This window comes from Palaemon carinicauda, chromosome 35 (assembly GCF_036898095.1).
Source record: "Palaemon carinicauda isolate YSFRI2023 chromosome 35, ASM3689809v2, whole genome shotgun sequence".
Classification (NCBI taxonomy): Eukaryota; Metazoa; Arthropoda; class Malacostraca; order Decapoda; family Palaemonidae; genus Palaemon; species Palaemon carinicauda.
Genome location: NC_090759.1, coordinates 53,598,110 through 53,614,673, shown reverse-complemented (window position 1 = coordinate 53,614,673; position 16,564 = coordinate 53,598,110). Strand labels below are relative to the sequence as shown.

Below are 16,564 nucleotides of genomic sequence, written 5' to 3'. Positions count from 1 at the left end.
AAGAAGTTTGTATTTCTTTTATGAACAATTTCCAAGATAATTAAGACATGGAAGTGGCATAAGGGTGGAGTACGAATAGGTTTGCATGCACTGGCAGGATAAGAGGGTTTATTTGGCATTCAGTACTCATGATTTAATCCTGTTAATCTTCAGTGAGCATTCAGTTGTGCTTTTATATATATGTACTGCGCGAGATACTACACATCTATAAAAGTTCAATTTATTACTTAACAGTACATTAATCTCATCATTTAAGTACTAACAGTCTAATAAATCAGAAATATATATCCTAAATTGATTCATCAGCAGCCATTGCCTGACCCTCCTTGGTCCTAGCTTGGATGGAGAGAGGGCTTGGGCGCTGATCATAATATGGTCAGTCTCCAGGTCATTGTCCTACTTGATAGGGCAATGTCGCTGTCCCTTGCCTCTGCCAGTCACGAGGGGCCTTTAATTCTTTAAAGTCATTAGCTAGAAAAAGTTTTCTTATAAGTAATATTTTTTTCATTATGCTTTGTCTCCTAGCACCTGCCCTTCTGACAAAGCATGACTTACTTCCAAGAACTGGTCAAGAACAGACAAATTCCTATGACCCCGACATAGATGTATCCATCGCTAACTCGTTCGCCGCAGCTACCTATCGTTTTGGACACTCAGAAATTACGGTAAGAAAAAGGCCATTCATTTTAGGTTTTTTGGTTTCCTTGCTTTTGTCTTTAACGGAAGGCTCATAATGATTTATAATAAAATCAATGGTACTTAAAGCAATAAGATGATTAATGCTCCAAATCACTCGTTTTTCAAATTATCAAAATAAAGTTTGTATAAGATAGGATTACCAGTGCATGTATGTATACTTACAGGCTATTACGTAATCATTTGAATATTGAATTTATTGCCATACTAGGAAACTATTTCAGATAATCGAATATATATGATGTCTTTTAAAAGCAAATCTAGATTGTTAATAAGAAGGAAATATATATATCACCTCTCTTTATAGGATGACATAACAATGATGTCAACGAATGGAACGATGTCCAGCGAGAAGTTATCCTCAATGTTTAGTCCTTTTCCAATGTATCAAAACAATTCCATGGAGCACATTGCCAGAGGTGGATGTATGATGAAGGCTTTGAAATTTGATTCTTTGTTTACAAAAGAGGTAAGTTGCAACGTTATTTTAGATTTGTAAGCAATTAAAATCGTTTGTTTTTTCAAGACAATTTTTGGGCACCCGTTTAAGATTTGAGCGATATTAGGTCTGGTCAGTATTTGAACGAGTGATTGTCAATCAATACCAGATGTTGATAGGAGTGTTATCATAAATATATGATTAACCTTATTTCCCACTTTCATGTAGATTTAAAAAATTGTGGAAACTGTGTAGGCGTGTACGGGCACCCACCCGCACACACACGCAAATGTATATATATATATATATATATATATATATATATATATATATATATATATATATATATATATATATATATATATATATATATATATGTGTGTGTGTGTGTGTGTGTGTGTGTGCGTATATATACTGTGTATATATATATATATATATATATATATATATATATATATATATATATATATATATGTATATATATATATTATACACATATATATATATATATATATATATATATATATATATATATATATATATATATATATATATATATATATATATATATATATATATATATATATAATATAAATATATATATATATATATATATATATATATATATATATATATATATATATATATATATATATATATATATATATATATATATATATATTACATACTAGCAAAGTTGCACCCCAAGTTGGATAAGCAGGATGCTACAAGCCTAAGGGTCACAAACCAGGAAAGCACCCAAGAGCTGATGGTAAACATAAGATATTGAACAATCCTTTTCAGATATAATTAAATTAAATAGAAATATATTAAGAACAGTATCAATGTTAGAAGAGACCATTTGCACATTAATTGAAGACTGAAATGTGTACATAATTTTTCGGAACCCATTGAAATGCCTATTGCATTTTTTAAGCATCAAACTTGCGAATCTAAAATGACTGCTTTTCGTATCAGCGAGTCACACTGAGAATGAAAATCCCTTAGATGAGTAGCCGTAATATTAGAGATGGTAAAAGTCTTAATTGCCTTTGGAGCTATGTACTAATTTTCATTTGCTCCCGAGTACTTCTGAGAAATCCGCAAGCGTTTTTATTCCTTGTGTAAATACTCTACGCCTCTTCTTCTTTTTCATATTCTTAGGTCACCGAAAAACTTTTTAGAGGGAATAACAGCTTCGGTCTTGACCTGCTAGCCCTAAATATTCAGCGAGGACGGGACCATGGCCTACCCGGGTATACAAAATGGCTGGCCAAATGTGGGATGCCCGAGGTCAACCAATTTGAGGATCTCCTAACTGTTATGCCTTACGAAAATATGGCGGCTTTGAAGAGCGTTTATAAGTATTACATGATATTACTGTTTTATGATGAAAATTGTATGGTTTTATATATATCATATAGTATTATTTCATAGAGTTATAGGGATAAGTAGTATTTCAATTCAGACAAACATGCTGTCCTTATTTGACAAGGCTATCATGACACACATACACACACACACACACACACACACACACACACACACACACACACATATATATATATATATATATATATATATATATATATATATATATATATATATATTTGAATATACATACACACACACACACACACACACATATATATATATATATATATATATATATATATATATATATATATATATATATATATATATATATATATATATATATGTAAATCAGACAGTCTTGGAAGAGATATATGTCTGTCTCTTTAACGACACAAACACTTCGTTCAAACACTCGTATATACATATATCCTTTATCAAAAAAAATATTGACTAATACCGCACTTTGTACTTTACAAGGGACGTCCATGACATAGACCTCTATGCAGGCGGTGTATCGGAGACAGCCATTGATGGGGGAATCTTGGGCTTCACCTTCGCTTGCCTACTAACAGACCAGTTCAAAAGGATGAAATTTGGCGACCGATTCTGGTATGAAGAAGCGGGCCAGGTCGGATCTTTTACCCCAGGTAAAATGCTTCCTAGTGTCATGGCCTTTACTCCATGGTCTTCCACTGTCTTTGGTTTAGAGTTTTCCCGCTTGAGGGTACATTCGAGCACACTTTTCTTCCTGTATCCTTATTACCTTTCCCTATTGGAGCCCTTGGGCTTATAGCATGATTCTTTTCCAGCAAGGTTCGTAGCTTACCTAGTAATAATAATAATATTAACATATACTTATAGAGAGGGATATTTGGTCGTAATCTCTCAAAAGAGAGAGTTAGATTCCTTTTGACCTAATTGTAGAATGAAGTACCTGCTAGTTAGTCAAACGCAAGAGGCAGTACGATGTGGAATTAGACACTTTGCTTTCAAGAGATTACTAAGAACCTGAAGGTTAATATTCACTGGAAGGACGTGTCAAATCGGGGAAAATGTATTTAGCTAAGAAAAACAGAAGAGTGAATTCTTCTGAGGTGCCTTCGCATTCAAGGGGAAAGGGTGTATAATGAAAAAATATACAAATGTAATAGTAATGAAATAGAGCATATATTTTCTTTCAATCCGCCATTGGCTTTTGATTAATCTTTACTAATTCGAAAACTTTGGCTCCACATAACTACCAAAATATTACTAAACTTATTATATACAAACGGATTAAAGGTAGACCAATACCAACCGCATTATCACTCCATTTCAGAACAAGTTGAGCAACTGCACAAGGTATCTCTCTCAAGACTGTTTTGCGACAATATCCCTGAGCTAACCGAAATCCAGCAATACCTTCTCAAAGTTCCTGGTCCTGAGAATCCTATTGTATCCTGCAGCTGTGAAAACAATGCGCCAATACCTTGCATCGATATGACTCCTTGGCAAATCTAAGACATAATCTTTATTTTTTTTATCAAACAATAGAACTTGTTCTTTTTCTCACCCAGTTTCTCTTATTCTAATTAATTTTCTAAATATATATATTATCAGCGTGAGTTACTTTGTCTACCATTTTTCATTTAAGGCTAACGAACCGTCATCTCTGACTATTGCGATAATAATATTTACGAAAATCCTGTTTTTAACAAAAGGATGGTCTTCATATCAAATTTCTTCTAGCGAAATTCATTTTATTTTTATTATTTATACTAACCTTTGCTTCTACCTAAACGAAACTCATACGTCAAACTCACATATTAGATACGATGTTATTCATACTTATTATTAATTACTCACGTTAAGAACAATTGTTAATTCGATATTTTGTTTTTTTAAGGTAATTTAACTTTTTATTCAATTAAAGACTTGAACAGCCAATTCATCGTATAATCTCATATAGGAATTGGATGATCTATGCATATATGTAACCTATTCTTGTTATTTTCCTTGTTCATTCCCTCTTAAGGTATTTCTGAATACGCGAACTTTTAGTACCCTCATTAAAAAATGTCTCCCATTTACTTTTAATTCACTTACCAATGACTTTGTCACTAAACACTCTTAATATGTATATCTACATTTTTTAGGCAACATATTGGACATCACGAATCTGTTAATGCCAAATGGCATTAGAAATCTACGCCTAGAAATAAAGTAGATTTAACTTAGGAATGCTTCAAGTTAATTAAATCGTTTTTCCGGCTTATGCAATTAAAAAAGAGCAAGTACTTATGATATATCAGAAATATTATTAAACCTGATTTTTTGTCTTATTGAGGGTGTTATTCAATTTCACTTTCTAAATTCTAAAAGGGACAGTCTCTCAGTATGATCTTTTTTCTGACCTGACTTGTTTGATATAACATTTAAAACAAGAAATTATTCGATGCATAAGTTCAGTGTAAACATAAAATATAGTAATAGAATATGATGATACTTGATTAATATTTACCTAAAAATAATTTCAGAATTGAAAAATTATGACCTAAATAACTTTGCTTTCCATTTCTGTTGTAAAGCGATTCTTTACATATAAGCATCACGTATTCAGGTGAGTTATATATATATATATATATATATATATATATATATATATATATACATATATATCATTTGTAGATATATATATATATATATATATATATATATATATATATATATATATATATAAGTTTATATATAAATACAAATATGTATATCTATCTATCGATCTGTATACATACTGTATATACAATATATATCGACATATATGTGATGTGTATATTTATATATACTCGTATATACCGCTATATATTCACATATATATATATATATATATATATATATATATATATATATATGTATATATATACATATATATATATATATATATATATATATATATATATATATACATATATATATATATATATATATATACACACACACATATATATATATATATATATATATATATATATATATATATATATATATATATATAAATCAGAAGAGTCTATGATACCATCTAAAATGATAATTCTGTTGCATAAAGTAATGCAATATGTATATATATATATATATATATATATATATATATATATATATATATATATATATATATATATATATATATATACTGCATTACATTATGCATCAGAATTATAATTTTAAATAGTATCATAGACTCTTCTGATTTTTTACTTTTGACTATCTGCCTAATTCTCAAAAGGTATTGTATCAGTCATAAGTAACACTATTTGACAGCATCAACAAAACGCTTGCTCATTACATTTACTTCCAATCGATGTGTGTTCCTGACGAAAAATGAAGGCAATTTGCAATCAATATTCTTCTTAAGGACTGACTGAATGATTGATTGTGAGTTATTTTGTTATACAACTCCTACCCTTAAATATTCTTTGACACATAAGCCTCAAATAATAAAAAAAAAGAATTACTGTATATAAGATATATCTCATTGTGAAAGGCGTGTAAAGAAATCAGACATATAATGAAATGTGGTGGCCTATTGGCAACGTCCCTGTCTGGCGATCACCAGGCTGGGGGTTCGAGTTCCACTCAAACTCTTGTAGTGTCTGCCACATCACCATCCTAGTAAACAAATGAGGGGTGGCTTAGGAGAAGCTATAGGCCTATATGCAGAGTCATCAGCAGCCATTCCCTGGCCCTTCATGGTCCTAGCTTGGGTGGAAGGGGGCTTGGGCACTTGATATATACACACACACACACACACACACATATATATATATATATATATATATATATATATATATATATATATATATATATATATATATATATATATATATATATTTGGTCAATCTCTTGGGCTTTGTCCTGCTTGCTAGAGCAATATCACTGCCCCTTACCTCATCCATTCATGAGAGGCCTTTAAGCCATTAAACGCAAAAAGGATATTGAGATATGATATGATTCTTCAACACATACAAAATAATGTAAGTCATTTTCATTCATTATCATCATCATTACCATCACCATCCCCTCCTACGCCTATTGACACAAAGGGCTTCGGTTAGATTTTGCCAGTCGTCTCTATCTTGAGCTTTTAAATCAATACTTCTCCATTCATCATCGCCTAATCCACGTTTCATAGTCCTCGGCCATGTGGGCCTGGGTCTTCCAACTCTTCTAGTGTCTTGTGGAGCTAGTTAAACGTTTGGTGAACTAATCTCTCTTGGAGAGTGCGAAGAGCATGCCCAAATCATCTCCATCTACCCCTCACCATGATCTCATCCACACATGGCACTCGAATAATCTCTCTTATAGTTGCATTTCTAATCCTGTCCTGCCATTTAACTCCTAATATTCTTCTGAGGGATTTGTTTCTCAAATCTACAAAATCTCTTGGATATTGTTTGTCATACCACGACTCGTGTCCATACAGTAACCCCGGTCTCATTAAACTGATATATAGCCTGATCTTTATATGTAATTTCTGGTGATTTGATTTCCAAATTTTGCTTAACTTAACTATTGCCTGATATGCTTTTTTTCATTTTTCATCAAACTCCAATTCTAAAGATCCTGTATTAGAGATCACAGTTTCTAAGTATTCAAATGATTATACCTCATTAATCCTTTCTCCTTCTAATGATATTTCATCTTCCATTCCATATTCCATTCTTATCCTCTCTGTCTTCCTTCTCTTTTCTTGAGCCTAATCTCTTGTGATATTTTCTGCATTCTGATACGCAAGCATTGCAAATCTTGTGGTGTTCTGCTAATAAGAACAGCGTCATCAGCATACTCTAGGGCAGCTAATTTCCTATTGTCAATCCAGCCCAATCCTTCTCCACCATCCTAAACTGTTTTATGCATTGCAAAATTCATGAGGAGGATAAAAAACATAAGTGATAACACATTCACTTGGAGTACTCCACTGTTCACTGGAAATTCATTAGATAAGACTCCACTAGCATTAACTTTGCACTTGCTATGCTCGTGAACAGACTTTATCAAATTTACATATTTAAGAGGAACTCCATAACAACGCAGGATTCTATCAAAGGCGTTTTCTTATAGTAAACAAATGCCATCAAAAGTGGGTTTCTATATTCCCCACATTGCAGTACAACATGTCTTAAAATGAAAATTTGGTCAGAACAACATCTACCTTTTATAAATCCTGCTTGTTCATCCCTCAGCTTTTCATCAATCTTCCTCTCTAGTCTCTTTAGAATAAGCATACTATATATTTTCATGACAACTGATGTAAGTGTTATACCTCTGTAATTGTTGCAATCAGTGAAGTCCAGTTTTTGCCATTTTCGACAACACTCCTAGCTGTCATTCATCAGGGAGAGCAAGTTAGATATTCCAGTATTGATAATGAGGTCACAAGAAAAGTAAAGAACGACTGGGGAGGATATTTAGACAGGAAAGCAGAGGAGGCTGATATAGCTTAGAATTCTTTGCATTATATCACCCTTTTTGCATCTTCCGTATGAATGTGTGCATAGCAACAACAATAACAACAACTACAACAACAATAATAACTATGATGCAAACATTCATTTTGAGTTTTGCATGGTTCGCCATTGAGATACTTGGCCCACGCTATACATGCTCAGTCGGAGGTGACATATAAAAGAAACAAACCATTTATAACAATGATTTTACTTGCTAATGATCTTACTCAGTGTAACCATATCTATAGTTTTAGCCCCTCCTCTCACCCCAGATAGTAAGGAGCCCAATTCAATTTTACTCCCTATAGTGACTTACCTAAAACATATAATCAAGATAAACCTCCTCCATGGAAAATTACAGGGTACCAAGTCAACACTATATCCACTCTGCAATACAGAATTCAATAGATTGATCAGTTGATGATGTAAGGTCTCACTATTAATGAATGAATGCCAATGCAATAGAATACACATCCTTGTGGAATCGGCTGGGTAAATATTTCCCAGCCATTCTCGATTTTTATTTCAGCGCTAATTATTTAGCGAGTCTATTTAAGCGATATAACTTTTGATCGATTACTTTAAAGCGACAAATTTATCTAAAATCTATAAAAAGGTAAAGATAAACTGAGGAAAACTATGAAAAAATAGAAGTAAAGAATAGGAGGAATAATATAATAAAAGAGTATTTCAAATTTATTTCATAGAATAAAAGGCCGGATAAAATTTAAAAAGTTTAAATGTTCATCTCGACATTGTAAGAACAAATCGGGGAAAGTCTAAAAGTGGTGTATTATTTCTTTGTCTAAATGAAATCTGCGGTAAGTATCCCTTTCACTTGTTTGGCATAAACCCTGGAAAGCTGTTAAAAGATAACCGGAAATACTATTTTGAAGGTCCCATCAATTAACTAGTCATAGTATCGAGGAATTAATTCATTCATACGTTTTCTTCCAAAAATAAAAATCCTGTCTTCGTCTTCTACACCTGAGTCAAATAGAAGAATATGTTCACTGAAGAAGTAACTGTATAGTCTAATGTAAGAATAAATCCATTTTTGGAACTTAGTACTGACGGTAAGAGACGGACATGTCTTCCATTTTTGTTGTTTAATTGCAAATGCCAGATTTTTAGGTGAACTAACTTTCGTAGCTGCTTCTCGACTTAACGGTTGTATCTCTTTTGAATAATTTTGGGTAGAGCATCTCCGGTAGCTACGAGTTTTTCTATCACTCGTAAACGAAATTCCCTAACCTCAACCATTGACGGATCTATAGTCAAGGTTTTTTTAATGAGACGCATTTGCACCGACTCGCAGCAGTGCCATTTTAGCTCGGCAAAAGTTTCTTGCTACCTGATTGGTTAGAATTATCTTGTCCAACCAATCATCGAGCAGGAAACGTTTCCGAGTCGGTGCAAATCTGCCTCGCTAAAAAGAATTGACTATAGTAGGTGGTAGTCTTGTATTCTCTACTTTTCCTATACAGATGTCCGTCAAAAGATACAAATTTTCCACCGACTTTAGGACCGCCTACAAATTGCACAATTAGTGGAAGGGAAAATTATAAAACTAAAATAGAAAATTTATTGAAAGCGCGTAACAAAATGGAATGAATATCATATTTTTTCTTAGAGATTAACTAACTATTTAGTGACTAATTCCTAAAAGAGCTGCTACATTTAAACACCTGTTATAAATCTTAAACGATTCGTTTAAACCAATTATATACTAAAACTATCCCTATTTTTAAACAACTATTTGTCACACTATTTTCTAGAATATCGCTCTTAGTTGCATCATTGCTATGTAAGTCGCTCATTTGCAGGTATTGCTCAAATGTGGTCTATTATTAAAATATCGTTCAGGCGGTGATCGCTCCAGTGTAAGAGTGCCAAATAATTAATTAGGTTCATATATTGAATTTTACTAATAAACTATTGGTCATTGTCTCGCAATATCTTGTGCGTCATTTCGAGTGTCCACAACCTCCTCTTCCTTGTGATCTAGGAATAAAGGTTTTGCAGGAGACTACATGTTTACCTACTAAGTCATCAGCAGCCATGACCTGGACCTCCCTGGTCCTAGCATGTTTGGAGAGGTGGCCTGGGCGCTAGCCATATATATACATATATTGATCAGTCTCAAGGACATTGGCCTTTCCCTTGCCTCTGCCATTCATGAGCAACCTTTGAGAACCTTTAAGAGCATTAACTGACCGGAAAGTGAACTCCTAAAAGATGAATCGGAGAGAGAGAGAGAGAGAGAGAGAGAGAGAGAGAGAGAGAGAGAGAGAGAGAGAGAGAGAGAGAGAGAGAGAGAGAAGGGGGATTTCATTTTGATTACTTGTCAGATATGATTGTATGAATTTATAGCATATGCAATGACAACTCAACTTTTCGTGTTGCTCTTTCTCTAAAATCATATTGCTATGTCAAAATCCATTTCATCAAGTACCATATGTGACGTCATATTGGCCAACATTCTAATCATTAACGCTGAATTGTAGCAAAATTACGACGTAAGTTGCAATGAAGCTGGCAATCTGCAATGTAGAGAATTTAGAAAAGTAAAAATTAGTTCATAATATTGTACTTTTATACATCATAGAAAAAGAATATTTCACAATAAGGATATTGAGTCTTAATGAACTTGCATATTTATTAAGGAGGTCATTAATCTTTCAACAATTCGAAACTGGTCCAGCTACAAAGATATCTAATCATGAAGTGACTTACTATATCACTTAGATAATCGACTCGAAATTACTAGTATTAGAAAGAACTAGTTTTCTTCTGTCAAATACCTTAAGAAGTATTAGGTGATATATATATATATATATATATATATATATATATATATATATATATATATATATATATATATCTATATATATATATATATAAATACACAAAAACTTACATAGGTATGCACACACACACACACATGTATATATATATATATATATATATATATATATATATATATATACGTATACATATCAATATCATATATATATATATATATATATATATATATATATATATATATATATAAAAATATATATACATATATATATACATAATAAAATATGTATATATATATATATAATCATATATATATATATATATATATGTATATATATAAATTTATATATAAACACTTCTGCTGTAAATACCTGTGCACCCTTACCTTAAAAAAACAATATAAACAGTAAAATGTTCATCCAACCTGTATAAGTATTCTTTTAGAGATGATAAAGAAATTGCCAATATTGAAGCCTGGATAATCTTCCATCAGTTCTAGTAGTCGACCGAGCTGAAAAATATTTAGGGGGGTAAGACTATTTACTACTACTACTACTACTACTACATAATAATAATAATAATAATAATAATAATAATAATAATAATAATAATAATAATAATAATAATAATAAAAAATAATGATAATAATAATAATAATAATAATAATAATAATAATAATAATAATAATAATAATAATAATAATAATAATAAGAAGAAGAAGAAGAAGAAGAAGAAGAGTGAAATGCTTATTTGGAAATTATAATTCAGTTTATTGACTACTTTATTTACCTGCACACACCCTTGAGATTAAGGTGTAATTAATTCCGGATAAATCTTACGATATCCAAAGGGATACACCACTTTTCATTTATTATTATCAATAAGAGAAATGATTAAAGAAATTTCATATTGGGATCATATTTCTACCTTGCACCTAGCATCTATTGTAGCTGCTCAAATTAGGACATAAAGCCTTTAGAATTTTAAGGATGTGCCATGGATGCACAATCAGGCCCACCAACAAGTGTTTATGACATACTTTTTTTTTGCTAATCACAATCCTATATGAAATGCAATATTTTCTTTTGCTCCTAAACGTGTATTTCATACAGCTCTAAAGGAAAACCTTATAGCAAGGCCACTTATTTTAGAATTAATGATTATTACCAGTTTGTTTCCCATTTGTGTATATTTTTATTTCTCATTACAATGAACATATGATTACATTTGCTGACTGAAATCAAACAGTTTTTGACGACTGGCTGTGAGCAGAGTTGCCAGGTTTTCTAAAAGAGAAAAGGACAATTTTTAATCAACAGGGGCTTCAAAAGACCAACCATTTAGTAGAAAAAGGCCAAATATGTAGTATTCAAGGTATACCATTTTATGATATTAGTAAAAGGATAACCGGTTTTAAAAAGGCTAAATTTGAAGTTTTTTGGCCTGAAAGATGCCAAACTGGCAACCCTGGCTGTGAGCCACTGATATCTTAAATGTCATTTAAATTCATCTATTATTAAAAATACAGCACAATATATCAGTCCAGACAAAAGTAACGAAAGTATAAAGTGAACTTGGAAAAATGCTATAAATGCAAAAGATACAAATATTCATTAGAAATTTATGCTTAAAGAAATATAGACAAGATATTTCTCGACCAGATAACCATAACACCAGTAAAGTTAGCCTATAAAATTCTGTTTGTTTTCATTACACAATCCTGCGTTACGGCACTAATGGACATCGTCAACAAAGCCTGCAGAAGTAATCTATCAGCTAGTGAAGGGAATTAAAACGCCTTTTTAATGGAATAGAGGTTTTATGTTATAACACTGAGCCCCAAATGAACAATGTTTACAAAGGTTAAGGCTAATGTTAACAAAATATGTTTACACACATTAGCGAGGCCGAAGAAAGCAAATACTCGTGTGCATCGCAAATATGAATATTTTTCCTTTCTAAGGAATTACTTCCAAGTTCTGTACAGGCCCTGGCGAATTGAATATCGAACTCATTAATATATTACGGTGAAGGTGATACGCAGCATTCTCCGTTGCATAATTCGAATGCTACTTTTATTTGGTATTCCTTTGTATATATATATATATATATATATATATATATATATATATATATATATATATGTATATATATATATGTAAATATATATATAAATATATTTATGTATATATATTCATATATATATATATATATATATATATATATATATATATATATATATATATATATATACACACACATATATATAAATATAAATATATATATATATATATATATATATATATATATATATATATATATATATATGTATATATATATATATATATATATATATATATATATATATATATATATATATATATATATATATATATATATATGATTAGCCCATCATCGAAGAATTTAGAGATAAAATGATAATCGATAGGCTATCCTTAAAGACAATTCAGAGACATCAACTTCACAAAAACAGTAATATTAAAAAGATGAGATTAAAAGAACTATGAAGTATACATGTATATATATATATATATATATATATATATATATATATATATATATATATATATATATAAATATATATATATATATATATATATATATATATTTATATATATATATATATATATATATATATATATATATATATAAATATATATATATATATATATATATATATATATATATATATATATATATATATATATATATATATATATATATATATATATATATATATATACAGTATATATATATATATATATATATATATATATATATATATATTTATATATATATATATATATATATATATATATATATATATATATATATATCTATATATATATATATATATATATATATATATAATATATATAATTTGAATTGGAGAAATTAATCAATGTTTTTTATTGCTGTGTATAATAAGGACCTTTATGTTTAAAAACATAGTTTACTTAACATAAAATGAGATCTTGCTTTCTAGACGAAGAGACATTTATACAATTTTTTTATATATAAATTACAATGTTTTATAAAAAGAAAAAAAAGAGAATGAAGTTCCATTGCCATTCCTTGGTGCTACAATGGAAATCTCCTCTAAGTTTGATATTACTTAGTTTAAAGAATTTCTAATCAGCAATAAATGCAAAGCTTCCTATCACATTCTGGAGCTAATTCCTTCCAAAGGGATGCATCACATACTGCATATATTGAAAAAGGTGTTTTGTGATATTCGGTTTCCATGTAGTACTGAATTCTTTTTTTACTAGGGTTGATCTTACAATAGATTTTGTCAGATTAACTAAAGGTTTTCTATTATAACCAAAATTTAATATTTTTTAAATATACAAAATTGCAGCAACTAAAAGCTCTAAAATGTCATATTCTAAAATGGTAAATGCAATACAAAAATATTGAAAAACATGTATGACTAGGGGTGATGGAAGGGTATTATATATTGAGAGACAAATAGGCTTTATGAATAAATCAGAAAATATCAAATGTCATTTTACCAAAATGCTATAATCTAAAGAATAGAATATGACATTTAATGTCATGTTTATTTACCTTTTTATTCATATCATCCATAACATAGTTATTCCTGTCCTGCCGTATCCTGTCCAGAATTTGCCACCTCTGAAGACGAAAAACGTATTAGTAAATTTTTTATGTTAAAAAAAAAAAAAAATATTGTAGGAAATTTTAATAGATATAATTTCCCAAGTAGAGCAATGACTGGGATACCTAGGCAGATTTGACATACAGTCTTTTGGAAATGATTGAAATAAAAGAAATTCTCTTCATGTGTTATAACCTAAGAACATAGGCTTATTATTATCCAAAACCCAAATAAAGTAAAAATTTCTGTAGTTTGTAGTCAACATGTTTAGATCATATACGTTTAAAACATGACACCAAATTCAAAAGGATGTAAATAAATGAAACTTGAAGGTAGTTTTTCTTTGAAAAAGGACTATTTAACAAATATTTAGATAACATATATAAGCCAAAACACAAACCTGTAACATATTATTATTATTATTATTATTATTATTTTTATTATTATTATTATTATTATTATTATTATTATTATTATTATTATTATTATTATTATTATTATTATCTAAGCTACAACCCTAGTTGGAAAAGCAAGATGCTATAAGCCCTAGGTTCCATTATAATGTCAGTTCCATAATTGGTATTTCCAAAACGGGAATTATCAAAAATTATATCATTATCTCATTAAAATGGTAAAGCAACAGGCACTTTAGTATAACTGTCCGAGAATACATCGTCGTCCATTTCAGCCATAAAAACTTTAAAATTATTTAAAAGAATAAACCTGATAGAATAACTTTGGAATTTTGATTAGCCTAACTTAATCAAAGGGGAAATCAGTGTTCAAAATTGATGATAAATAATAAAGTACTTAGGATAATTTGCATGAAGTTGAAATGGATGAAATATCAAATAAATGGATAGACTTATCAAATGTCTGATGATTGTTCTAAATAAGCTTTATATTGATAGTAATGATTTCCATTTTTCAATAAAAAGTAATAACAGCATAGATAATAGAGAGAAACTTATGAAATCTAAAATAATAGCATTGCGTAGATTATTATAGCTCACCAGGAATAAGCTTAAACACTAATAGAGAAAAGAAACTAGGTACGGATAGAAAAAATATAATTCTTTAAAAAAAAGGCAAAACTCCACACCATAAATAGTCTACTTATCGTCAATTCACGATATACATTCAAAGGAAAAGAAATGCTAGAACAGAAGGGAATTGCTATTTTTCATCCACGTTTAGGATAATGCTTAAAAAAAAAAAAAAAAAAAAAAAAAAAAAAAATCCTTACTTTTTTGTTGACAACTTCCGGTGCGAGACAAAGGAACAAAAGAAAACTGAAGTTTCGAAATATCCCAGTAAAGAGGGGTATCCTTTGCCAAGTGGTCTCCTCGATGATTGCAGCAATGACGTACAGGCGAGATATAGCTTCCACCACCGACTCCAGCATCAACAGGTAGACAATGCAGGAGAAGTATGTGTTGAAAAGTCGCTGGCTTTCGTGAATCAGTAAGAGTTTGTTTCTAATGTCTAAGAGCTGTCTGTCTGAGAGCCAAAGTCTGGGCAATAGGGGCTCTTCATGTAAGTCGTCTGGTTGAGTTTCATTCCTCCTCCTAAATAACTTTGGATAGAAGTCTGCTTTTGATGTCGAGTTGCCATCAACCATTTTTAGGATATTGTCAAAGCCAGTTTCAAAGATTGCTAACCAGCAGGAAAAAAACACGAGCATGGTACCAAACTTACAACTAACGCTAATGACCAATCCGAAAGACAGGAAGTGCTGCCAACTTATCATGCTGGTCATAAAGTCACTATGAAATAGGTTGCTCATGTATTTTCCACCTAGAAAGGAGGTACAACCAATATCGATGAAGAAAGTCGTTTCAAAGATAATGAAGAATATAATGAAATGTTTATTCCCAAAAGGGTTAGGTACGTGATTAACCAAGCCATAAAGACAGTAGTTGAAATACTCCATCAACCTCAAAAATATCTCTTTTGTAAGAACAATGTGAGAGCACAAGCCAAAACATACGACTGCGGAACTAAGTTTCATTACAGTGCCAGTTACATCTTTGGTACTCCCAAAACTCAAATTCCCACCATAATAGAGCAAAACTCCATACACAGGGTAAAAGAACATGTATGTCAGTGTAGCTATCCGAGAAT

At 30.3% G+C, this 16,564-nt stretch overlaps 2 protein-coding genes and 1 long non-coding RNA gene across 3 annotated transcripts in view; 2 read left to right on the top strand and 1 right to left on the bottom strand.

The window, feature by feature from the left end:
- LOC137627289 (chorion peroxidase-like) overlaps nt 1-242 on the top strand; it is a 10,179-nt gene extending 9,937 nt beyond the window's left edge. Inside the window, exon 9 of the mRNA XM_068358370.1 lies at nt 235-242. Within this exon, the coding sequence (XP_068214471.1) occupies nt 235-242 (8 nt within the window). The remainder of the gene's footprint in view (nt 1-234) is intronic.
- Nucleotides 243-529: 287 nt separating this feature from the next.
- Nucleotides 530-2,426, top strand: LOC137627460 (uncharacterized). The gene is made up of 3 exons (XR_011041167.1): nt 530-665; nt 1,004-1,165; nt 2,300-2,426. It is a non-coding gene; the product is annotated as an uncharacterized lncRNA (long non-coding RNA).
- A 7,902-nt stretch (nt 2,427-10,328) lies between these two features.
- Nucleotides 10,329-16,061, bottom strand: LOC137627288 (uncharacterized). Its single transcript, XM_068358369.1, has 4 exons — nt 15,687-16,061; nt 14,389-14,457; nt 11,222-11,308; nt 10,329-10,535 (listed from the first exon to the last, which is right to left on the bottom strand). The coding sequence occupies exons 1-4, from the start codon at nt 16,059-16,061 to the stop codon at nt 10,476-10,478; spliced, it is 591 nt and encodes a 196-aa protein (XP_068214470.1). The 3' UTR covers nt 10,329-10,475.
- Between the last annotated feature and the right edge of the window lie 503 nt (nt 16,062-16,564).